General features: G+C 36.4%; 1 protein-coding gene across 1 annotated transcript in view; it reads left to right on the top strand.

Annotated features, from left to right (window-relative positions):
• The window catches only part of UBAC2 (UBA domain containing 2), a 259,982-nt gene that overhangs the window by 180,340 nt on the left and 52,470 nt on the right, over window positions 1-27,172 (top strand). Inside the window, exon 7 of the mRNA XM_069064179.1 lies at window positions 9,575-9,820. Within this exon, the coding sequence (XP_068920280.1) occupies window positions 9,575-9,820 (246 nt within the window). The remainder of the gene's footprint in view (window positions 1-9,574; window positions 9,821-27,172) is intronic.

Here is a 27,172-nt window from a genome sequence, read left to right on the forward strand (position 1 = left end):
GATTTATGGAGAGGGGAAGATTTCATGACCAAACAAGAATTAGAGAGCATTATAAAATGCAAAATGGATAACTTTGATTACATGAAACTGAAAGGCTTCTGTACAAATAAAGGCAATGTAACCAAGATTAAGAGGGAAGTGGGAAATTGGGAAAGAATTTTTACAACCAATGTCTCTGATAAAGGCCTCATTTCTAAAATATACAGAGAATTGAGTCAAATTTATAAGAAAACAAATCATTCCCCAATTGATAAATGGTCAAAGATATGAACAGGCAGTTCTCAGAGGAAGAAATTAAAGATATCTATAAGGATGAAAAAATGCTCTAAATCACTATTGATTAGAAAAATGCAAATCAAAACAACTCTGAGGTACCACATCTCACCGGTCAGATTGGCTAAGAGGACAAAACAGGAAAATGATAAATGCTGCAGAGGATGTGGAAAAATTGGAACACTGATACATTGCTGGTGGAGTTGTGAACTGATCCAGCCTTTCTGGAGAGCAATCTGGAACTACACCCAAAGGGCTATAAGTAATTTCATATCCTTTGACCCAGCAATACCACTTCTAGGGTTGTATCCCAAAGAAATCACAGAAGCAGGAGGAAGACCCATATATACAAAAATATTTATAGCAGCTCTTTTTGTGGTGGCAAAGAATTGGAAATTAAGGGGATGCCCATCAATTGAGGAATGGCTAAACAAGGTATAGTATATGAATGTAATAGAATACTATTGCACCATAAGAAACGAAGAGCAGATGGACTTCATAGCTACCTGGAGAGGCTTATAGAAACTGATGCTGAGTGAGAAGAGCAGAACCAGGAAAAATTTGTACACAATTACAGACACAACATATGTGTGACGACCAACTTTGATAGACTGGACTGTTCTCAGAAATGCAGGGCTATAAGTAAACTCCAAAAGTCTGATGATGGAGAGAGATGTCTACATTCAGAGAAAGAACCAGAAAGAACAGAGTTTGAATGCAGATTGAAGCAAATTACCTGCTCTCATTCTTTTTCTTGTTTGGTTTGGTTTCCTCTTTCCCAGTGTTCATTCCATCTGATACAATCCTTTATAACCTGACCAATTTCTAATGTGAAAGTATCTGCAGATCCTAAACCTGATTGTATGCTGCCTTGGGGAGGGGAGGGAAGACGAGGGAGGGAGAGAAAATTTGAAACTCAAAAGAACTGGGGAACTGAATCTTGTAAACTCAAAGTAAACAAACATTAATAAAGACCAAAAAAAAAACCTTTTTTTTGCTTTTTATAACTTAACTTTTGTAATAAACCTGAATAAAAAATATATTTTTCTTATCCTTTGCTGTCATATTGTTAATAAACAAATAAAACCTTATTTAAAATATTTTTCATTACATTTTTCCATTGGGTTGGAACAAATGACCATATTTTCATTTTAATTTCAAGTGGTGTGAATTTGCATAGTGAGAATACTTTATGGGATTCATTATTTGAAATAATCAGGAGAGACCTAGCAGTGAATGTGGGGCTTTGTAAAACTCTAAGTAAAATATAAGTAAGTTATTATCATCAGTTATTTTCTAAATCTTTATTGATCAGCTGTTCCTGGTAGAGGTTGTACCCAAAAGACATAGAATGCTGGACTTGGGTTCAAATCCTCCCTCAGACACTTGCTAGCTATGTGACTCTAGGCAAGTTTCAGCCCTTCTGCACCTCAGTTTCCTCATCTGTTAAATGGATATAACATTAGCATATACCTGAAAAGGCTATTATGAGGATCAAATGAGGTGACATAAAAATTACTTTACAAAAGCTCAAATTAGTATTATCTAGCTATTACTGTATCATAAGTAAGAGTTTAACTCAGTAGAACAAAATGTAGCGGTATAGTTGGGATGTGATACAGTCTTAGGACTGAATCCAAGTTTTACAGAACAAATAAAATTTCATAAATGGGATTTGTTCTGTGGAGTTTGGACTCAGTCCAAGGACTGTACTTGAGAACCTAGAGGGCCACATGTGGCCTCGAGGATACAAGTTCCCCACACCTGCTCTGTAGTGTGTCTTCCATCAAGGTTCTCTGATGTATATATTAAGATCATAAAGAATCCTTTATAAATGTAACTTTTTTCAACAATCCCCTGAATGGTATCAAGCAAAATCTGAGACAGAGAGACACATATTTGCCAAAGGTGTTCGTCATGGTCATGGAGGATGTCCTCTGTAAAATCTCAGTGGAAGCCCTCTCCCATTGTAAATGATACTTATACAACGACTTCTACATGTTGATGACTTTGAATTGGTTGCATCAAGCCCAAGAACACGACAGTGGTTTCTTAATGAGAACCACAATCACTAAAACAAGTAGATTAAGAATCCCTATTGTTTGGACTATGATATGAGTTGGATGGCTAGTATTTTAATCCATCAGTACATATATCTTTGAGAGGCCTGTCCATGGACGGTGAACTGAGACCAGGAATAACAAGAAAAACAAAGGGCTCTAATCAAGAAGTTGCTTAGCACTTTCAGTGATCCTAAGTTATTACTGGAAACAAAAATCTATTTTTTAACATCAGTCTTCTCTCCCAAGATACTATATGATTGTAAACCAAGGAAGACCATATTTACTGAAAAAGCAAAATCATGGGTGACCCAAAGGTCAATAGATACTCAGATTGTAGCATTTTACTAGTGATGTCAGTGATGTAAGTGGCATAAAAGGCGAGGATAGAGATTGGACCTGTGCTTTCATTGGTAGTAGGAAAACTCCCTCTACCTATATAATTTGGTACCTACTCTATAATATATAGTCTTTGAGAGTTGCCTAGAGCACTCAGAGATTAAGTAACTTGCCCAGGGTCACATAGCCAGCGTGTGTCTGAGGTAGGACTTGTATATATAATGTGCAATACATATAAGATATCAAATATTTGCTTGAAAAGGGAAATGGGCTTGTCATGTATTAAAAATGAGTGATAATGGGCAGACAGCCCAAGTGCCACAAAGCTCTAAAGAGAAGGTATTGGGGACATCCTTTGTGAAGGATTCATGGAAGGATAAGAATAAGAGTCACATAGGATAAGATGTAGATGAGATGTGTGTCTGCACTGTTAGAAAGTCTACCCACATTAATGAGCTTAGAGAGGAATTAAACTGTGTTAGTATTGAATATAAGGAAGAATGCTATGAATTTTCTTTTTATCAGAACAAATAATCTACCTTTCTTCTAATGTTGCTGTCTTCCCTAGTAGATCAATATTCTCTTGCCTTCTTGCCTGCTTACTGTTTGCCTTGTTGCCCAACCAGCTGCAAGGACTTCTACCCCATTTCAGCTTATTCCTTGGAATTATCTCCACCAACAAAGTAAATACAATATAAAGGGAAGAGGAGCTGCTGGCAGTTGGGGCGGGGGAGAGGGGGGTCAGGCAAGGACTCTCAGAGGATTTAGCACCTGAATTGAGCTTTAAAGGAGGCGAAACTTCTGCTAGGTGGAGATGAGGAAGAAGTACACTCCAGCCATGGCAGACAGCCTGTGCTACGTGGGATGTTGTAGGTAAGGAACAAACTGGCTAATCTGGCTGGGGCAGAGAGTACACTATAGAGAACAATGTGTAAAAAGAACCAGACTAAGGTTGTAAATCCCAAACAGTACTGTTAAAAGTAGCCCTTGGTTAGTGAATGGTATGCATATCATATGACTACAGGCTCAAAAAAAATTACTTTAGAAAAATCAAATGTTCTTGAGTGGACAAAATCGTTATTTGTTAAAAGTGAGACACTTAATGCCAGAATTATTAATGCTCTGCAACAACACATATTAATTCTCTGTCCCAAAGGATTTATCATCCATAAGAAGTATTGATGGAAAAAAATATGATCCACCTGTGATAACAAATAAAAAGTTATTGTTTTACAAAACATTCTGCTGCACATAGTAGCTCAGAGATCCACTTAAAATTTCCCATCTTTTCTCAGATACTAGAAAAACTTTCATCATTAAACACCATTAATTCATAATTAATTCACCATTAAACAAGGAAACTTCAATTATTTTGTGACATGATAAACATTACAATGAGAACCTAAGTAGAAAATCAGTCTAGAAGAGGCACATTAGGTTAGAAGAAAGCTTTTTTTTCCCCTCCAAAACTTTTTTGTTTTGTTATCATTTATGGGATGTAGTAGGTCATTTTAAAGCTCAACTTCTGAAAACCCTATTTAGTGACTGAATTCCAAGTAGTTAGATGAACACTAATACATCATCCTTCTTTTTTTCATCCTCTTACCTCTCTTCCCTAGAGCTTTGGGGTAAAATCTGTAGCATATCTGACTGATAAAATTCGTGAGTAATCTCTGAGATTTACTGATTGCCTAGTACTTGAAGTTGAAAAACTCATCAGGTAGTAAATTAGCAGACCACTGACACAGGATTCCATTACTAAGGTAAAAAAGAAGTTGAGATGACAAACTATCAATTTAATTAAGGTTTTGGCGCTGAGCTCTCTCTTCAAGGCTAGGATAATACACCAAGGGCTCTTCACAGTTATTCATTAATGTGGTTTAAAAATTCATGTCTGACTGTGTGACTCTGGGCAAATCACTGAACCCTGATTGCCTCGCTAAAAAAAGCATCATGACTGGCATATATATATATATGTGTGTGTGTGTGTGTGTGTGTGTACAATATATATGAATGGGTGTTAATACATAGTATATATGAACTGGCCTCAGACATTTCCTAGCAGTGTGATCCTGGGCAAGTCGCTTAACCCTGTTTGCCTCAGTTTCCTCACCTGTAAAATGAGCTGAAGAAGGAAATGGCAAACGGCTCTAGTATCTCTGCCAAGAAAACCCCAAATGAGGTCACAAAGAGTCAGATATGACTGAAAAGAACTGAGCAACAACCACAAAAATTAATTTATCATTTCCCTGATAAAGTCTTGATAAAGTGTAAAAGTACAAGTTTACATTTTCTGGTTGTTACCCTGTAATTTGCCTCTTTTCACACATCATACAACATTGAAACAAATAATCTTTACCTTCTCCTTCCCTTCCCTTCTTCCTTCTACGAATACCTCTTTCTCTTCTTCCTCCTTCTCCTTTTTTTTTTTTTTTTTGACTGAACTTTATAGTAAGAAACCAGGAATGTATCCAAAGTCAATAAAGTATTTTTAGGCTAGGACATGAAATAAAGCACACTAAGGGGGGGGTGCGGGGAAGCATTATTTATGCGACATCTCTTTTGCCTTCCTTTTTAGTAGTAATGTTGAATCTTTAAGTGGTTTTTCATAATGGTATTCAGACTTTTGTGTTATACTGCTTAATTTTTGTTTTAACTTTTGTGGTCAGTGAAAAATAGGGCCTTTAAGAATAAAAATGCCTAATCTTAGACTGTGACCCAAATCTCCCTGTTGTGATTTGATCTGTATTTTCCACTGCTAGTCATCACTAGCTGTCTTTTGTCTTGAGCTTTTGTTTGGAGACATTTTGGTTATCCTGCTTAAAAATAAGTACAGATATATTAAGCATAATTGTGTTTATAAAAAGTTAAAATTATGTTCCTAAATTGCACAAGTATTTTTTCATCAGATCAGGAAATGAAGAAAATGTTAGGTAAATTTAAATCTGGTATGAATAATGAGCTAGGACATGGTAAGAAAACCATTTTGATCTGGAAAAACTATAAACACAGAGCACTTTGAATTGCTAAAAATCATCCTTTACAGTCTTTTAGTTCAACCCTTTCCTAAATGAAGCATGACTACAAATTACAGTATTCTGATTCGTGATACATAGTCACCTCTCCTCTCCTTGGAGATCACTTGTTATGGGGGACTTATTAACTCCTAAAGTAGTTCATTTCAGTTTTAGAGAACTCTAGCTCCCAAAGTTCTTTTCTTCATATTGAGCCATGATGTTTGTCCTTTTAACAATTAGCCATTAGTTCCTATTTCTATCCTTTAGGCCCAAGTCCAATCTGTCTCCTACATAACAGTCTTTAAAATAAAGTCAGCAATCAGATATTTCTTAAGTTTAGTCTTTTCCTTCTTCTTTACATGTCATGATTTTAATTTTCCCCACTGTCCCGGCTGCCATCTTATACCACATTCCAGCTGGCTACTGTAATTAACACTCAGAAAGGTAAAACTCTGTGAAAGTGGACAAAAGGAAGGCCCTACTATGAAATGAGGGTTTGTTTGTAAAACAGTGTGTGTTTCTAGACAACGTTTAATGGCAAGACCCTTGGAAATTCCAAGAGCCGTTTCCTAGTAATTAAGTGGTCAAAGCCTATGAACAAATAATTTTTTAAATAAAAATTACAGACTATAAAGAACTATATAATTGTTCCAAATTAGTAATAATAAGAGAGATTCAAATTAAAATAACTTTCAGGTTTTGCCTCACACCTTCCAGAATTGTCAATCAACAGGTATTTATTAAGGGCTGACTGCCAGGCACTGTATTAGGTGTTAGAGATACAAAAACAATGGATGAAATAACTGTTAAACCCAGTAAGCTTATATTACAATATAATTACAACTGGGGAGATAGCAAGGACATACATAAATACATACAGCATAAATACAAATTAGTTAAATACAAGTAGTTGGAGAGGGAGTTAGAACTGCAGTGGCAGTGAAGGATATCAGGAACAGCTTCATGCAGAAGGTGGCATCAAACTGACAACAATGGTGGATGATGCGGTGTTGGAAGGGCGGCTAAAATACATTAATGCGCCATTGGGAGAGCTGTGAATGTGTGGGTACATTCTGGAAGAAAATTTGTAATCCTGCAAGAAAAGACACTAACTTATTCATACACTTGATTCAGAGATCTGACTGGTAGGCACATACCTCCAGAGAGGTGAAAGGCAGAAAGAAAGGTCCCATCAAAATCTTCATTGTAATACTTTCTATGGTAGCAAAACAAACAAACAAAAAAACTACACAGGAAAGTGATGGACCAGTTAGGGAATGACTAGACAAATTGTAATATATGAATACTATGTAATATTATTATACTCCAGGAAACAACAAATAAGAGAAATCCGGAGAAATGTGGGAAGACTTCTATGCATGGTATACTCGGCATAACTAGGAATACAACATATACAATGACAACAATAATGCAAATAAAAATAAGATCAAATAAAGCCAAATTGTGTAATTTATAATGACCAGTCTTGGCTCCAGAGAAAAGATGAGGGAATGTATGAATGAAAATCGTGTATTAAGTATGTATGATATGCTAAGTGCTAGGGCTACAAATAAAAAGTGAAACAATTCCTGCCCCCAAGATACTGACATACAAAAAGGAGAAGACGGTATAAATAAGGGAGTGGCCAGGAGATCTTATCTGGTGTAGGCCAGGATAGGGGTGAGGGTGGGACATGTGTATGGGAAACTAGATGGATGGCAAGAAGATGCCCAGTGTGGACAGCTAGATAGGATGTGAATCCTGAGTGGGGCTGCCACATGAGTTCACACTCACTCTGTCATAAGGAGAGCCTGGACCCAGAGTGGGAGGTGCAAGGGTTGGGGGTTGAGTTCCTAAAACCAATTGGATCAAGTTCCCCAAGATGTGGTCTTTGGATTTCCCGAGGATTGCAACATCAGAGCAAGTGGAATTAGTATGTCTGTAGTACCTACTTCAAAAATAGTTAGATATTGTCTGTTAATTATTTTCTTTAAAGTGCTACGTAAGTATCAGCTGTTTCTGTTTTTAAAATTCTTGTTGATATCTTTTGTAGGGAGATGTCAGCTCTTGTCTATTATCGTTTTGCTATGGTATGGAAATTAAAGAGAGAAAAATCAAAATGCACCATATTGACATTTGGATTTTTTTTTAAATCTTACAACTGGACAAAGACAAAGTATCTTTAGCTTTAAAGAAACTATGTGACTTTTTTGTCACTGTACAACTTCTAACATATATATATATATATATATATATATATATATATCTCAGTGGTTTTTATAACAGTTATGTGCTCCACCCAGATGACTAAGAACTAAAATTGTTCTCCAACACTATTGTCTGTTTGACCATTTGCCAAGGAGATTAATTAAGGATTAATAGAATGTGAAAGGTGCTTGGGATAAGAAAATATTTTTATTTGGGGGGGGGGTTAATAGAGAAGTTGTTTTCATTTTTTTTTTCTATCTGGTACTTAAAATGAAGAGTGAGAACTTCCTTTTTCCATCTTAAGAATCAACAAGTTAATCTCCTTTACTGAATTAATTTGATGTTTTCTTGGTTTATACTCCTAAGCAAGTAGTAAGAGGCAGCACAGCAGAATGAATGAGTACTGGACCTAGAGTCTGAAAAATTTGCATTCAAATTCTACTTCAGATACTTAAGAACTAGGACTCAGTAGGGAAATACGTTTTATGTGATTGCACATGTATAACCTATATCAGATTGTTGTTTACCTTCCCAGGAAGGGAGGGAAAGATAGAATTTGCACCACAAAGCTTTAAACAGACAAACTGAAATGTTTAAAATGTTTTTACATGTAATTGAGGGGAAAAGATAAAATATTATTTTAAAAAAACAGCTGTAACTTAGAGCAGGTCACCTGATCTCTGCCAGCCCCAGTTTCCTCATTTATAAAAAGGAAATAATAATAATAGCATCTACCTCATAGGTTTCTTAGGAAAATCAAATGAAATAATGAATTAAATTAGCTTTGCAAACTTTTAAAGTAATATATAAAAGTGATGTGCTATTGTTAATAATAACAATAAATATTCACCCATTTTGTAGAGTTTGTTCATATACATTAATGCATTTGTCACACTGTTAATTAAGTGCCTATTTATAGAATGCACTGATAGCTGGGGGGAAAGAGAGGTTAAATAGGAACAGTCACTTTCTCAAAGGAAACTGTTGTTGTTTGTCCTTCATTCTAGAAGAGGACCAAGACATCAGGAAGATGTCATGACTTGCAAGTGAACTGCATTTAAGTGATGCAGGGCTGTGCACAGTCACCAGCCTCACTCTCTTCTCTCCCCAGAGAAAATTACAAATTAGCTAACCTCGGAGTAACTTTATATGTAATGGTTTATATTTTAAAATTGCTTCTCTTCTTGTTAACTCCTTTAAATCTCAGGAAAAGAAATACTCTGACATGTAAGAATGTCATTTTCTTTTTTTTTTTTAAAGCAGTCGGGGTTAAGTAACTTGCTCAAGGTTACACGGCCAGTTATTTCTGGGTGTGGTGCTGAGTATCTGAGCCCGGATTTGATCCAGGTCATCCCGACACTGGAGCCGGTGCTCTTACTCGCTGTACTACCTGGCCGCCCCAAGAATGTCATTTTCAAGGGGTGGCCAGGTGGCGCAGTGAGTAAGAGTGCCAGCCCCTGCATTGGGAGACCTGGGATCGGTTCTGGCCTCAGATACTTGGCACCCACAAAATAACTGGCCATGTAACCTTGAGCAAGTTACTTAACCTCAATTGCTTTAAAAAAAAAAAAAGAATGTCATTTTCAGTTCTGTGTCTATTCAGACATTTAGAAGATTTCTATTTTTTGTAAATTTTATTGCATTTTAACAGTTTTGTTGGGAATTTTTTTCTTTTAGATTGCTGGTATGTGTTATACCAACAGTGTGTTAAAAGTTCATCAAGTTCTTTGCATACCCCATTGGATGGCAAGGTTGTTTTCTTGGACACTTGAACCCATCTTCTCTTCGTCGGAACCAACCAGTGAAGTCAGAGTTGGAATGGGAGCAACAGTAGATATTCAGAGACAGCAAAGAATGGAGCTGCTTGATCGCCAGCTTATGTTATCTCAGTTTGCACACATGCGGCGGCAACGGCAGCAGCAGGTACTGAGTTTTTTTTGAAACCAGTAAGTTAAGCAGGCCCTTATCAGACTAATAAACATCTTTTCATCTTTATACGATTTGGCATCATGCTGTAGATTAATGGGATCATAGATCTTCATGCTGGAGTGGCCCACAAGTCACCATGTCATCTGTAATGCAGACTTCGTGTCTTCAGATAGAACATGTATTTTCCCTAGTAGCTAGTCAGCCTTTTCAGAAAGAGAAACATTTATATAACTTAATTATTAACTTGAGTAAACCATATATCATTCTATTTGTTTCAGATGAGTATAAGTTCTTGGAGAAACACCAACCTAGTTAGCAAGAAGTGATATTTATCTGGCTTTCTATCAGGTAAAAGCCACAGTCTCTTCCTGTTAACATCCTTGTAACACCTCATTGGCAGACAAACGTAACCACTATCAATTTTCCTTGATTGAGAAGATACAAGGGGGAGAAAGTTCATAGGATTTATCCAAATACCAACTTAATCTCAGTTATCCTTCCTTTGGAAAATGTTTATAGTGTTCATTTGCATATGACAGTGTGCTGACAGAAATCAGATGCCATGGTTTGCCGGTTATCAGGCATAGCTTAAAATACAGTAAAATGTCATTAAACCGATATTGATTCAGAGTAATTTAAACCACATGACTGGGTCCTTTTTTGTTGTTAATAAATGCTGGATAATTCAAGCACATTACTTCAAAAGTGCTTTGCCCTTCCAACTCCCTACCTTTTTTGGTTCCTTACATTCCTGAAGTAATGAGATTTTATTGTATTTATTTTTGGTGAGCCTTGTTCATTCTTCTCATCAGCCTGATTTTTCTTTAGATAGGTAAATGAATCATGACATGAGAGGACAGTATTTTCACAAGCTGCAGTTATTGGGGATAGGGCAGGGAAGGGACAGCTAAAGCATTCTTGTTACTGCTTTTCATTGTGTCTTAGTATTAATACAAATATATTATTTTTAAGTTATGACAGTACTGCTTGACTACAGATTATTAAGACTTGTTATTTCTTAAGGTATATGTAAATCAGTGTCATTGGTTTATATACAGTCACCCCTATGTAGTTCAGTATTTGTAGAAATTCAACTAGATGTCCATTTCCCATATTTTAGCCACTACAAGGGGAAGACTATAAAGTATACTATAAATAATCAGGAAAAAGTTTCACCTGAAATAATTTGTACTTGATTCATTTGATGCTAAGTATTACCGTAGTATCTATTTTGATACTTAAGAGCTTCTTATTTATTCCGTGAGACAGTACAGGTATTGGTACTCTCTCTTCTCCTGCAGATCCTATACCTTATTATCCTGTAAAACTCTTGTTCATTTCTTCCTTACCCCAGTCCTCTTTTGGGGATTTACTCAACAATCTGGGAGCTTTTCTCCAGACCTCATAACATGTAAAAAGCTGAGCCCACAGAACATCCATTTTTTTCTCTCTCACTCTTCTAACACGACCATTCCTTTTGTAGCAATACAGAATACCTGATAACATCCTTTGTGCCACTTCCCTAACACTGTTCTTCATTGGAGACTTTCAAATCTCTTTTTAAGTTTTCTATCCACTTGCATAGAACTGAACAGTAGACATTTTTCATCTCCTTTGTCTTTCACATGTGGATAGCCAGACTAGACTTTAAGTGATTATGCAGAGTATTCTTAATGAACTGTGTGAGCACAGTGGCACCCACAGATAGGGACATCTGGAGGACCAGCTTTAGGAAATCTACACTGAATATTCTCCTTGACAAATACCTTTAAGCATGTACTCCCCTGTTTTTTGTTTCATTTGATATTAATAATCAGAAGAGGGAGTGGTGGGCACAGGAGGTGGGCACATTTTTGTATAATTTATGCCTCTGGATATTTATGCCTTAGATTATCTCACTAATGTCAGGTTTTTTTTTTTTCCTTCACAATTTTGGATGGTATCTCCTCATAATATAGAGAAGGATCTCTGGGAATTGAGTAGCTGTCAGTTTGTGTTATTGAATAGCCAGTGGGACTAACAACTAAATTAAATTTAAATTTAATAAATTTACCACATGCTTATTTACAAAATCATAGCTGCATTGTTGAAAGGTAGTCCTAAAGCCACCTGGTTCAATTCATATCCCAAAAAAGAATTTCTACTGTATCGCTCTTCAGTGTTTTGTAGTCTTTGCTTGAAAAACTCCAATGAGGGGAATCTTAAGAATGTTTTTTCCCTTAGATCAACCTTAATTTGGCCTTGCTGCAACTTACACCCTATTCTGGTTGTCCTTTTCTGGATACTTTAATTTACCCATGTCCCTCTTTCTTCATTGCCTCTCAGCCTGCACTATATTATACTACGTGCTAAGGCTACAGGGACAGTCCAAAAGAGCTCCTACCTTTAAAGAGCTGATATTCTGCTGGGATGACAAGTCTGCTCAAATTAAAACAGGGACCATTTGGTTCCACAGAAAATTATTTAGGTAAAAACTTTATTAGGAGAAGTAGTGAGAGATTAGAAATAAAAGGGCAAGGGAGAGAGATAAAAGGAGATTTTTTCATGCTGGAAACTCATTTTCATGCGTTATCTCTGGGAAAGCTGGATTTTCTCCCTTGGTCCTGACTAACTGCTCTTTTCTGGATGTTCTGACTTGTTTTCCTTTGGTCAAAAGGGGGAAAGATTCCCCAGGGCCAGGGACATAAACTATTTAGAACAATGTTACCTTGGGATTTCATTATAATCTATTACTATTTTTGTGGGCATACCTAAACTGGATCAATCTAGACTTAATCTTCTATCATAGAAATTCAGATCTTTAAAGCATAAAAATAATTTTTCACTCTATCTTTCCCCAATTTAAAGAAGAAAGTCAAAGCATTGTTAAAACTTTTAACTTTCTATGAGGAAAGTTAACAACTCTAATCACAGACTTTTCTTCAAATACTTTAGAAGAGCTGAGATTTCACTCCTCTATGTACTCTCACTATTCACAAAGATAGAAGACCCCCTTCATGTCTTAAGAGCCTAATTTAAATTAATTAAATTAATTTCTTTATCCAAAAATTTTCATCATGTAATGGACAACTTTTTTTTTTTGCCTTTTGGAGGACAATTGGGGTTAAGTAACTTGCCCAAGGTTACACGGTTAGTTTTTTTGTGTGGGTGTTAAGTGTCTGAGGTCAGAACCAAACTCGGGTCCTCCTGACTCCGGGGCCAGCGCTTTTACTCACTGCGCCACCTAGCCACCCTGGCCAACTTCTTTAAACTTACCTAGGCAGGTCTTCATTCAGCAGACTAAAAGTCTCTCACTGGGTTTATACTTGATAATTTTTCCAGTTTGGTAGTCTCTACCAGGACTTATATTTTTCTAGTTCATCTTGGGTTTACTTCCATGTCATAAATAGGTATAACCAGTTTAGTAACCTTTTACAATGAATTACCATTTTACAGAAATTTTGAAGGAAGCTATGTTCAATTTAATGGAATGAATGATCTGGTTTTAATAGATAACAACAATAAGTCACATAAAGATTACAATTTTCAGAGAATTAGTATAAAATGAAAAACTTTTGCAATGAGCAAAACATGGACAACCAGGATAATAAAAAAACAAAATGGTCCTCAGTTCTTTCTTACCTCCTCCTGTTCCTGCACTGTTGATGATGGAGTGATAGAAAAAGAGACAGAGGGAGCTAAAAATCATAAGGCTTTAGAAGACCCATAAACATTAAAGGTTATTTCTTTAAATATAAGATCCTTGACGTGCTACTAGGACAACTGAATAAGATTAATATTGTTAACCTTGTTATAAATGAGACCTTATAAGGAAGTTAAATTAAATGGAAGGACTATGTATAGGTTCTCGTAAAGGTGGATAAAGGAATTGTAATTGGTTTCACATCATGGTAAAAGGCAACAAGCAATTATTATTTCAATTTCAATAAGCAAAAAAGAAGACCATGCAGATAGGTGTGGTTTATGCATCAATAATGGTGGCAGAAGATAAAGACAAAGAAATTGCACCAAAAACTTAACAATAGCCGCTAAACAAAGCCAACATCATATACCACCAATGTGTGTAGGAAACACTATTACTTTTTGCAGTTTGTATGAGAGTTAGAGATAGCTACATGGCGTAATGGTTAGAGGACTGGGCCTGGAGTCAAAGAGAAGTGAGTTCAAATCCAGCCTTACCAGCTTACCAGCTGTGTGATCCTGGGCAAATCATTTAATCTCAATTTGCCTCTGGAAAAGGAAATGACAGACCACTCTAGAATCTTTACCAAGAAAACCCTATGGATAGTATTAGCATGTCCATGAGGTCATGAAGAGTTAGACACTACTGAATGACTGTGCAGCTATCTTAGAGAACCCTGAAGAGTCAACTGTAAAAGTTAATTGAAAAAATAAATTCAGCAAAGTTGAAGAATATTATATCCACATCATCAGCATTTCTGTATGTTACCAACAAAACCCAAAGAGAAATTCCATTCAAAATAGCCACAGAATGTATTAAATACCTAGCATTTTACTTACCAAGATATAAACAGAAACTATATGAATACAACTACAGAATGATCTCTATGTTAGTAAAAGACACATAAATAATTAGAGAAGTATTAGCTGCTCATTGGCAGGCCAAGCCTAATGTAATAGAAATGATGGTACTGCCTAAATTGATTTACTTATGTTGTACCATACAAATCAAGCTACTAAAGGTTTACTTTGTAGAGCTAGAAAAAATAACAAAATATATCCTGATGAATGAGAGCTGAAGAATTTCAAAGGAAGTGTGGGAAAAAGTAGCAGGAAAAGGGGATCTAGCAGTTACCAGGTCTTAAACTATGCTGCCAAGCAGTGACCCCTAAAACGGTTCAACAGTGATTAAAAAACAGATTGATCAGTGGAACAGACTGAGTACACAGGATACAGAAGCAAACAGTCATGGTACCATAACATTTGGTGGGGATGAGGGAAGAAGGGAATAAACCTGTATTATCTCCCCTTTACAGTTGAGGAAATTGAGGCAAATGGAAATGAAGTAACTTGATCAAGGTCTCACAGTTAGTAAATGTCTGAAGCTGAATTAGAACTCAAGTCTTCCTGACTCCAGGCCCAGCCTTCTATCCATTGACCCACCTGACTACCTGTATGCAACCTTTGGGTAAATCTAAAGAACTCATTTACTGTGTAAGGACAAAAAACTTGTGGTAAAACTGGAAAGCAATCTGGTAAAAATTGGGCACTGATCAACATCCCACTCCATGTGCCAAGATCAGCTACAAGTAGGCACATGATTTAGTCACAGTGACATCATCAGTGAATTAGAGGGAGAGCAAGAAAGAGATTACCTTTTGTATATATGGGTAAAGAGCGATTCATGACCAAGCAGTGGGTAGAAAGCATCATGGGAGATGAGACAATCTCAGTTATGTAGAATTAAAACATATTCGCACAGACTAAACCTTATAAGGGAAAAAAACTCTTCAGTAAGTTTCTCTGATAAAGGCCTCCTAACCTAAGATAGAATGAGAGCAAGAGTCATTACCCAACAGGTAAATGATCAAAAGATAGAAACAGACAATTTTCAAAGAAAGTACTCTTAAGTTATCGAAAAACATATGGAAAAAAGTGCCAAATCATTAATAATTAGAGAAATTAAAATTAAAGAAGCTGTGAGACCCTGCTTCCTGCTTATCAGATTAGTGGAGATGACAAAAATGGAAAATAACAATTTGGGGGGAGACAGTGGGGAAAAAAAAAACCCATACTAATACACTGTTGATGAATCTGTGAATTGGTCTAGCCATTCTGAAAATCAGTTTGGAATTATGCACCAAAAATCACTAAACTATGCATATCCTTTGACTCACTTATGCCACTGCCATACTCCCAAAGTATCAAAGACAGGGGGATAAGACTCATATGTGCAAAAACAATATATAGTTATCCTTTTTTTTTTTTCAGTAGTAGCAGTAGTAGTAGTAGTAGTAGTAGTAGTAGTAGTAGTAGTAGTAGTAGTAGTAGTAGTAGTAGTAGAGAACTGGAAACTCAAAGAGTACCAATCTAGTGGGGAGATCGGTAGACAGAATATGCTTTTTTTTTTGTTTGTCTTTTTACTAGCACTCAAGTACTTCAAGGTTTACAAAGCATTTTATAAATATTAACTCATTTTATCCTTATATAGCCCTGGGGATTGGGTGCTATTATTATCCCTGTTTTACAAGTGAGGAAATCAAGGCAGATAGAAATGAAATGATTTGCCCAGGGTCACAGGCTAGTAAGTGTTTGAAGGTAGATTTGAACTCCAGCCCTCTCTACTTCGTACCACCTATCTGTCTCTGAATATAGTGGAATATTATTGTGCCATAACACATTGTGAAAATAGCATTTTTAGAGATGGTGATTCAGAATGAGGTAAGAACCAGGAGAATAGTTTATATAGTAACAAAATTATTAAGGAAAACAACTTTGAAACACTGGAAGACTGATCAATGCAATGACTAACTACAATTCCAGAGAACTGATTTTGAAGCTTGCTGCCCATCTGATGGCAGAGGCAATAGACTCAAGATATAGAGTAAGTCCTATAGACATATATTTTCCAGCCTAGTCAATGTTGAACTTTGTTTCTCTTGGCTATGCATTTTTGTTAGAAATGCTTTGTTCTCCTTTTTCTTTTCCAGTGGGGGTGGAATTTGAGAGGACAAGGGGGATGTAGGGAGAATGCCTCACAAAAGAAAAGAAAAAGAAATAAGTTATTGAGGCATCTTTTTTTAATGCGAAGAAAACAGATGGAAGGACACAAAGAAGCACAGACACTCAGTACAGGTTTAAAAGCTATAATTTGAACTTTTTATACACAAGAAAAGAAAAAAATGTACATAATAGCATCTGTCATTTCATGTACAATATTCTTTTTCTGATCTACTGTGTTTAGGGAATGCCTACTTTAATTGACATTTGTTAAAGTCAGAATAAAATAATTTTAAACTAGATATTATTCACTATGTCCAACACCTTCAAAATCACTCGAAAAATTAAACTTACCATATCTTAATGGGAAAGATATGGCTGGTTTCAGACAGAATGTAAACCAGCTGTTTGAGGTAATCGGATTGTCAGCTAATTATAAAAATGTCAAAAGCAATGCTGAAATAAAACAAAGGATAAAGATAAGGAAGAAAGAATTCTAAAAAAAAGTGGTGAACATTACAGATGGTGTTATTGTACATAAGCACAAAAGTGATTGAGCAGACATAAGCATTTACTTACCCATATGGCTGCTTTCTCATCTCCATAAAATATTTATGAGAATGTTCTACACATGTATAAAGGCTGTTCTTGATGAAAATATGGGAAGCAAGGAGGCAGATTTTCACATAAGATTTTCTATAAGAAAATGTGGGTGTAGAGGTATAGAAAATAAGTACAAGATCTCTGAGCATATATAGTTTGTGGGGAGTTTTAAAGCATTTGTCCTAGGAACACTTAATAGCATCCTTAAGGAATCTTCTGTAATAAACTATATCGTGTTTATATGTACAGGTCACATTGGAGGCAATGTGGGTCAATAAAAAGAGAGTTGACCCTGAAGTCATTAGACCCAGAATCATTCCCTGGCTCTGACACTTCCTGTGCCTCATTTTTTTCATATATAAAATGAGGGAGTTGAACTTGATAACTTCTTAAGACTTCTTCTAGCTTTATATCTGTGATCATTGATCAATTAAAACCAGAGAGTGTATATAAATTCCTTGTCACAAGCCTTTTTGATTATCAATATTAGTAAGACATAAACCTAGGGAGGTATACATTTACCAACCACATAAGCCCCTTGCATGGAACATGTTCTACAACCATGTCCAAATGGAAGGAGGATTCCTTATGGTAAATTCCCTGGCCACTCAAAAGAGATTGACCTGGCCATTAACCCAAGAAGAATCAATGAGATTAAAAATACATATTGACAGGGTCAGAATCAAGATGGTGGAATAGAAACAGGACTTCTGTACGGCTCTGGCTTCCACCTCCTCCAATTCATGTAAAAAATGACTCTCAACAAACTTTGGAGCTACAGAACCCACAAATGACAGAGAGAAGCTAAACTCCCACTGAAGACAGCCCAGCAGGCTGGCAGGAAGGGACAGCTCAGCATGCTGGGAGCTGAGCCCAGCCCTGCTGGAGCCAGAGGTATTAGCCTCAGGGTGTCCTAACCAGCCACCAGCTGGAGGGACTTCAGATCACCAGCAGCTGTGGCGGTTTCCAGAATTATAAACCCATAGATGCCAAAGACAGAGTGAGAGGTCAGTGTAGACTTTGTGGGAACAGGGAATTTGGGAGTGCGGTCCGGTCTTTGCCCCCAGAGCGAGAAGCAGTTGAGGCTCCACAGCTGTGCAGCCGCCTGCCACATGGCTACTTCAGAGCCCCAGGTCTGCAGATTGTAGGGGGACCAAGCACCAGTCTGAAGGGTAATCACTTTTGCTTTAACCTGCTTGAATCAGGATTGTGGTCTAGGGTGGAGGTCCTGGGGTATGTGACCAGTTTGCCAGAGCATGTGGAGGCCTCAGAGAAAGCACCCAACTAATAGCTCCAGCAGCTGCGAAAACCCTAGCAATTTGGGATAAAGCTCCCTTTCCTGGTAACAGAGTTCTACTGTGGCAAAAGACTCAAAAGTTAAGTAATTGAGTGGCAACATAAGGAAGCAAAGCAAACAGAGAAATCTGATGTTAGACTTCTATTTTGGGGACAAAAAAGATCAAAGCATGGAACAGGAGGAAGACAGTGAAGTCAGAACTCCTGCACCAAAAGTTTCCAAGAAAAATACGAGCTGGTTACAGGCCATCGAGGAGCTTAAAAAGGATTTTGAAAACCAGATAAGAGAAGTGGAGGAAAAATTGGGAAGAGACAAGAGAATGATACAAGAAAATTATGAAATTAGAGTTAACAACTTGACTGAAGAAAATAACACCTTAAAAAATAGACTAACCCAGTTGCAAAAGAGGCTCAAAAAGGCAATGAGGAGAAGAATGCCTTAAAAAGCCAAATTTGCCAGATGGAAAAAGAAGCTCAAAAGCTGACTAAGGAGAATAATGACTTCAGAATTAGAATGGACAAATGGAAGCTAGTGACTTTATGAGAAATCAAGATACTATTAAACAGGAAGGGGCAGCTCAGCATGCTGGGACAGATCCAAATAAATGAAAAAATAGAAGGCGATGTGAAATATCTCATTGGAAAAACCACTGACCTGGAAAATAGATCCAGGAGAGATCATTTAAAAATTATTGGACTACCTGAAAGCCTTGATCAAAGAAAGAACCTAGAAATCATCCTCCAAGAAATTCTCAAGGAAAATTGCCCTGATATTTTAGAACCAGAGGGCAAAATAGAGGTTGAAAGAATCCACCGATCACCTCCTGAAAAAGATCCCCAAAAGAAAACTCCTAGGAATATTATAGCCAGGTTCCGGAATTCCCAGATCAAGGAGAAAATATTACAAGCAGCCAAGAAGAAACAATTTGAATATTGTGGAAACACAATTAGGATAACACCGGATCTGGCAGCTTCTACACTGAGGGATCGAAGGGCTCAGAATATGATATTCTGGAGGTCAAAGGAGCTCGGATTAAAACCAATAATCACCTACTCAACAAAACTGAATATCATGTTTCAGGGGAAAATATGTTCATTCAGCGTAATAGAGGACTTTCAAGTATTTTTGATGAAAAAACCAGAGTTGAATAGAAAATTTGACATTCAGATACAAGAAGCATGAGAAGGTAATAAACAGGGGAAAAAAAATCTTAAGGAACTTAATCAAAGTTGAACTACTTCTATTCCTATGTGGAAAAATGATGATTGTAACTTATGAAACTTTTCTCAGTATGAGAATAGTTGAAGGGAATAGAAATGTATATATGTATATGCATACATACATATATATGTCTATATAGGAGGGTATATGGGCATATGAATACATATGTGAGTGTGTATATATGTGAACAGGTATGCATAGAGGGCACAGGACCAATTTAATAGGAAGGGATGATACTTAAAAGGTGAACTTCAGAGGTGAGAGAGGTATATAATGAGAGGAGATGGGGAGAGACAGACTGGGCTAAATTATCTCATATAGAAGAGGCAAGGGAAATGGAGGGGAAGAACAGGAAGGTAAAAGGGAATGAGTCAACCTTATTCTCATTGAATTTGGCTTAGGGAGGGAATGACATACACACTAAATAGAGTATCTCACCCTACAGGAGAGGAGGGGGGATAATGGAAGGGAGGGAAGGCTGGTGGGGAGGGAAGTTGGAAGTACCCACTTTTGAAAAGGGACAGGATCAAAGTAGAGAATAGAACAAGTTAGGGGTGTGGGATAGGATGGAGGGAAATATAGTCAGTCTTTCACAATATATCCACTATGGAAATGTTTTGCATAGCTACACATGTACAACCTATATTGAATTGCTTATCTTCCCAGTGAGGGTGGGTATAATAGTAATGGAATTTAAGATCCCCCTGTATTGGCTTGGTTTTCGGATTGATTGTGTTAAAACCCAGAGCTTGTGAATCCCACTTGTGGGATGGACTTGTTGATGTGAAAAGAGAAGGCTGAACTGGGAAGAGCTGGTGATGTGAATTTAGAGAGACACAAGCAGAGAGAGAGGCAGAAGAATTTTTTGGAAGCAGCATCGTGGAGGCAGAAACGGAGAGGATTGCTGAGGGCTAGTTTGAATTGCCCAGGACTTTTGAGAGCTGCCACTCACAGCTGCCAAGGACTGAGGAGACATGGCTGTTTTGCTGGTACTTTGTCTGTTTTGATGTTGTTTTGCCAGATTCGTCCACTAGTGAAGAACAATCCTGTTGTTGCAGAGGTCCTGGAACCTTGCTGTTGGTTCCAAAGCCCTGAAAAAGGATTTTCTTGTTGTATGTTTACAGAAATCCTGGAAGGGTTTTGCTAATGTTTTTAGGGATCCTAGGACTGTTTGAATTAATGAGGACACTGGCAATGTATCTTGTGGCCTTGTTAAGCTTTGTCTCCCCAGGAACAAAGATTGCTGAGAACTTGCCTCCAGTCAAGGTGAAGAAAAGACCTCTCTTTGGGTATTAAATGCTGTGCTTAAGGTTGTTGTAACTCTGGGGTAGATGGCCTATTCAGTTGTGATCCAGGGGTGGGGAGCTTTTGACTTTTTTGTGCTTTGTGATTGACTAAATGAATGTAGGGGTGGAGTAGTACTTAGAAGAGGGTCTTTGGGATTGACTAAATTAATTATAATGTCCAGGGGTGGAGTAGTAAATAACTTGGGAATTATTAAATTACACTGGGTGAATGCTGTATTTTGATTTTCTCGGTTCTTAATTTGTCACTGAATAAAATGGAGAGCAGCTATGCTGGTATTTTGAACCTTGGGAAGTTGCCTTTGCATGGCATTACAGTGGGTGGTGAGGGAGGAAGGGAAAAAAATAAAAAATACATATTGACATGCCATTGGAAAGGCAGCCCATTAAATTAGTCCATTGGTATACTCACATTGAACACATACTAACTCTGCAGTTTAGTTTCCAAACTCATCATGCTTCTGAAACTGCTCCATCAAAGTTACCAATGATTCTCAGTTGCCAAATCTCTTGGCCTTGTCTCTGTTCTTGTCCTTCTTGGCATCTCTGCAGCCTTTGATACTGTCAACCACCATCTTTTCCTCGATAGTCTCTTTTCTCTATGTTTTCATGACACTACTCTATCCTGGTTCTCTGAACATTCCCTCTAGGTCTCATATGCTGAATCTTCATTCAGATTATACCCACTCACCTTGGGTGACCTCTAAGGCTCTGTCCTAGACCCTCTTTTATCTATATAACATTTTACTGGTGATCTGATCACTTCCCATGGTTTCAGTTTTCATCGATTTTCATATCTCTCTTTGTAGTGCTAACCTCTCTCCTGACCTCCAGATTCACATTTCCACCTGTCTATTGAACATCACAAACTATATTTCTCATAGATGTCTTAACTTAATATGTCTAAAACTGAACTCTTTATCTTTCCCTCTCATCCCTCTGTCCCTTCCTAATTTCCATATTATTATCAAGGGTTACCCTCCCCCAGTCACCCAGGCTTGCAAGCAAGATATCATCCTTGACTTGTCACTAACCCCACATATCCAGTCAGTTGCCAAATCCTCTTGTTTCCCCTCATAACCTCTCGTATGTGCCCATTCTTTTCTCTGACACTGCCATCACCCTGGTCCAGATAGTCATCACCTGAACTATTACAATAACTTGATGGTTGGTCTCTGCCTCATGTCTCTCCCCCTTCTGTTCTGCTGTAGCGGCAAGCACCCCAGGATCCCCAGGATGGCTATCAACACAGGTTCTTAGATCTGCTTTTCTAACGGAAAGCAACTCAAAATGGGTTAACAATCTTGCTTTAATCAATAAAACATATCATTTACCTAGTTGAGGAGAAAAAGGTCAGCACCCTGAACTTCAGAGTGTGCAGACAGAAACATTTCAAGCAGACAGGCCTCCAGCTGTGCAACCATTACATCCATACTAAATTACAGTTACCAGAGAGGGAAGCATCATCATCTGGGTTTTTCAAAGCCGTGGGGCTCTCACTGGCTGCCCAGATTCTCATCTGGTCAAATCACACAACAGTTCTCAAAGTAAGCCCCAAAACAAAGTCTCTCATCAGGGATTATATAGTTTTCTCTTGGGTCAGAGAATGTAACAACCCTCTTGACCCAATCACAAAGCACCAAGGTGTGGGCATTCCTGAAAAACAAGCCTCCCACCACAGGCTTCAGGTGCACTTAACCTAGGGGCAGGGAAGATCTTAAAAATTTACATTCCTATAACATTTGCCCAGCATTCATCTGTCAAATTTATCTTCCTCAAGCAGAGGTCTGACCATGTTGCTCCTTTATTTCATAACATCCTTTGTTTTTTAAAGTCTTTCATAACTTGACCTCTTCTTACCTTTCTAGTCTTCTAACACCTCACTCCCCTCCATGAATTCTATGACACAATGACACTGGCTTCCTTGCTGCTCCTTGTACAGAACTCTTCATCCCCCAGCTCTGGGCATTTTCACTGGCTGTCTCTCATGCCAGGAAGTCTCTCCTTACTCATCCACTTCTCTTGGCTTTGGTGGCTTCCTTTAAGACTCAGCTAGTCTCACCTTCTGCAAGAAGCCTTTCCTAGCCTCTATAAGTGCTTTTCCTCTCAGATTATAAAATTTTTGTTTGTAGGTCATTGTTTGCATTTGTTTCCCCCTAGAGACTCTGAACTCCTTGAGGGCAAGAATTTTTGGTCTTGTGTTGTTTGTTTTTGTATTTCTGTCTGTCTTCAGCACTTAGCACAGTGCCTGGCACATAATGGGCTCTTACATGCTGTTGATTTGATTGTACATATTTCTCAGTTTCACACGATACCTTTACAAAAGTAGATCATTTAGGAGGACATAAAAATCTCATAAATACAGAAGAGCAGAAATGAACACATCCTTTTACTGACCACAGAAAAATAAAAATCATAATGAAGGGCATTTGAAGAAAGGATTCAAACTTAAATGGGTAATTTAATACTAAAGAGTTGATAGGGCAAAGAACAATAGATAATTTTATCAAAGAAAATGAGACAGCAAACTAAACTTTTGGGATGCAGCCAAAGCAGTCCTTAGGAGATAAAAATATTTCTCTGAATAATTACATCAACAAAAGAAAGAACAGATGAATGAAGTGGGTGCTTAACTATGAATCTCCAAATACCAAACTAAACACCTAAGAATCAAATAAGAAATTAACAAAATTGAAAGGAGTAAAAAAAACATTTGAATAGATAAAGCTAGGAACTGTTTTTTAAAAAATAATAAGAGATAAGCTATTAACTAATCTGATTTTTTTAACATCACCAAAATAAAAAAGGAAAAAGGAAAATTCACAATATATGGAAGAAAATAAAGGAAAGTGTTAGTATTTTGTCCAACCATTTAACAAAACTGATAACATTAATGAAATTGGTGAATATTTTTCCAATTTTTTAAACATTTTTAAAGTTTTGAGTTCAAAATTCTATCCCCCATTTCCCTTCCCTCCCCTCTCCTTGAAATGGCAAGCAATAAGATATAGGGTATACATGTGCAATTATGTAAAATATTTTCATATTAGTGATTTTGTATAAGAAGATTCAAATAAGAGGGAAAAAATGAAAGAGTGAAAAATAGCATACTTCATCTGTGTTCAATTAATATCAGGTCTTTCTTTGGAGGTAAATAGTATGCTTCATCATTAGTCCTTTGGGATTGTCTTGGATCATTGTACTGCTGAGAATAAGTCATTCACAGTTCTTCATCGAAGAGTATTTCTGTTACTGTGTGCAATATTGTCCTGGTTGTGTTCACTTCACCAGGCTTCAGTTCATGTAAATCTTTCCAGGCTTTTATGAAATCATCCTGCTTGTCATTTCTTATAGCACAATAATAGACCCCCATTACCCAATTGATGGACATTGCTTTGATTTCCAGTTCCTAGCCACCACAAAAAGTGCTGCTATAAATATTTTGTACAAATAGGATTCTTTCCCTTTTTTGGATGTCTTTGGGATATAGACCTAGCAATGGTATTGCTGGATCAAAGGGTATAGCTCCAAATTGTTTTCCAGAATGATCGTATCAGTTCACAACTCCACCAATAATGCGTTAGTGTCCCACATCCCCTCTAACATCCAACATTTTCCTTTTTTGTCATGTTAGCCACTCTGAAAGGTGCGAGGTCTACCTCAGAGTTGTTTTAATTTTCATTTCTCTGATCAGTGGTGATTTTTTTCATACAATTATAAATAGCTTTGACTTCTTTGTCTGAAAACTGCCTGTTCATATCCTTTGACCATTTATCAATTAGGGAGTGACTTGTATTTTTATTCGTTTGACTTATTTTGCTATGTATTTAAGAAATGAGGCCTTTATCAGAGATACTTCTTGCAAAAAAAATTTTTCCCCTAGTTTTCTGCCTTCCTTATAATTTTTGGTTCCATTTGGTTTTGTTTGTGCAAAAAATTTTTAATTTTATATAATCAAAATTATTTTACACTTTGTAATGCTCTCTATATCTTCTTTGGTCCTAAATTCTTCTGTTATCTATAAATCTGACAGATAATTTATTCCATGCTCTCTTAATTTGCTTATAGTATCATCCTTTATTTGTAAATCATGTACCCATTTTGACATTATCTTGGTATATGATGTGAGATGTTGGTCTATAGCTAGTTTCTGCCATACTATTTTCCAGTTTTCCCAGCAGTTTTTGTGAAATAATGAGTTTTTTATTCAAAAACTTAGATCTTTGAGCTTATCATATACTAGATTACTGTGGTTATATATTACAATGTAATTTGTACCTAATCTATTCCACTGACCCACCACTCTTTCTTAGCTAGTACCAGATTGTTTTGATAATTACTGCTTTATAATACAGTTTGAAATCTGGTACAGCTGGATCATCTTTTGTATTTTTTTTTCATTGATTCCCTTGATGTCATTGAGCTTTTGTTCTTTCAGATGAATTTTGTTATTCTTTCTAGGTCTATAAAATAATTTGTTGATAATTTGGTTGGTATGGCCCTGAATGAATAGATTAATTTAGGTAGAATTGTCATTTTTATTATATTGGCTCAGCATACCTATGAACAATTAATATTTTTCCAATTGTTTAGATCTGACTTTATTTTTATGAAAAGTGTTTTATGGTTCCTGGGTTTGTATGGACAGGTAGATTCCCAAGTTTGTTATATTGTTTATAGTTATTTTAAATGGAATTTCTCTTTCTGTCTCTTGAGCTGGACTATGTTGGTAATGTATAGAAATGCTAATGATTTATGTGAGTTTATTTTATATCCTGCAGTTTTGCTTAGAGTTGTTAATAATTTCAAGTAGTTTTTTAGGTGATTCTGTGGGATTTTCAAAGTATAACATATCATCTGAAAAGAGTGATAGTTTTGTTTCCTCATTGCCTATTCTAATTCCTTTAATTTCTTCTTCTTTTATTGCTATAGTTAACATTTCTAGTACAATATTAAACAATAGAGGTAATAATGGGCATCATTGCTTCACCACAGATTGTATTGGGAAAGTTTCTAGCTTATCCCCAATTCAGATAATGCTTGCTAATGGTCTTTCTAGATAATTATTACTTAACATTTTAAGATAAACAAAAATGGGTGAATATTTAAAATAATATAAAACATCCAGATTAAGAGAAAATAGAAATTTTTTCTTAATCTTAAGAAAAAGAAATTGAATGTCAAAAATTAACTCCCAAAGAAAAAAATCCAAGAGTAGATGTATTTGCAGATGAAGTCTATCAAACATTCAAAGAAAAGAAATTAATTCCATTGTTACTTAAGTTTTTTGCAGAAACAGAGTAAGAGGGGACCCTACCAAACTCCTTCAGTGAAACAAAGACTGAGAGACAAAACATGAAGAAAAAACACATAAATATTTCCTATGAGTATTGATGTAAAAATATTGAATAAAATAATATCAAAATATTATGACAACATACTAAAGAGAAATTGTAAACTATAACCAGAATGGATTTGTGTTGCAAATGCAAGGTTGATTCAATGTCAGGTAAAACACTAAATATAATAAAAATAATATAACAACAAAACAGTGAAAACTACATGACTATCAAAAGATAAATTAAAAAAATTTCAACAGAATAAAATACCATTTCTGTTAAAAACACTGAAAAAGCAAGGGGGAAAATAGTCCTTTCCCTAACATGATAAATAGTATCTTTCTAGAGCCAAGAGCTGATATCCTATGCAATTGAAATATACTTAGAGCCTTTCAAATAAGATCAGAGGTAAAGCACAGGTTTCCATTCTTACCTCTATCATTTGATATTGTCTTAGAAATGCTACCTATAACAAGAAAACAGAAGTTAGTATATAAGTTTAGACAAAGAAGAAACAAAATTCACTTTTTGCAAATGATACTTTCTACTTTGAGAACTCTGTAGTGTCAAATAAAAATTAGTTGGAACAGTACGTTTAGCAAAGAAGTCGGATTTAAAATAAACCCACAGAAATTATTGGGTTTTTTGTACATTACCAATACAACACAGCAGGTATGGAGAGAAAGAAATTTTGTTTAAAGAAGCTATACAATATATAAAATATTTGGTAGTCCAGTTGCCAATACACAAAGGGGGACTATATGAATACAATTCTAAAACATTCCTTACGGAAATAAAGACATGCCTAAGTGATTGGATGTTTATTGTCCATTGGCTATGCCAATATAATAAAAATATCCATATTACTTAAATTGATTTACTTATTCAGTGCCACACTAAT

This window comes from Petaurus breviceps, unplaced genomic scaffold (assembly GCF_028583685.1).
Source record: "Petaurus breviceps papuanus isolate PSGF00001 unplaced genomic scaffold, PetGlider_PUasm1.0 90625, whole genome shotgun sequence".
NCBI classification, from domain to species: Eukaryota; Metazoa; Chordata; class Mammalia; order Diprotodontia; family Petauridae; genus Petaurus; species Petaurus breviceps.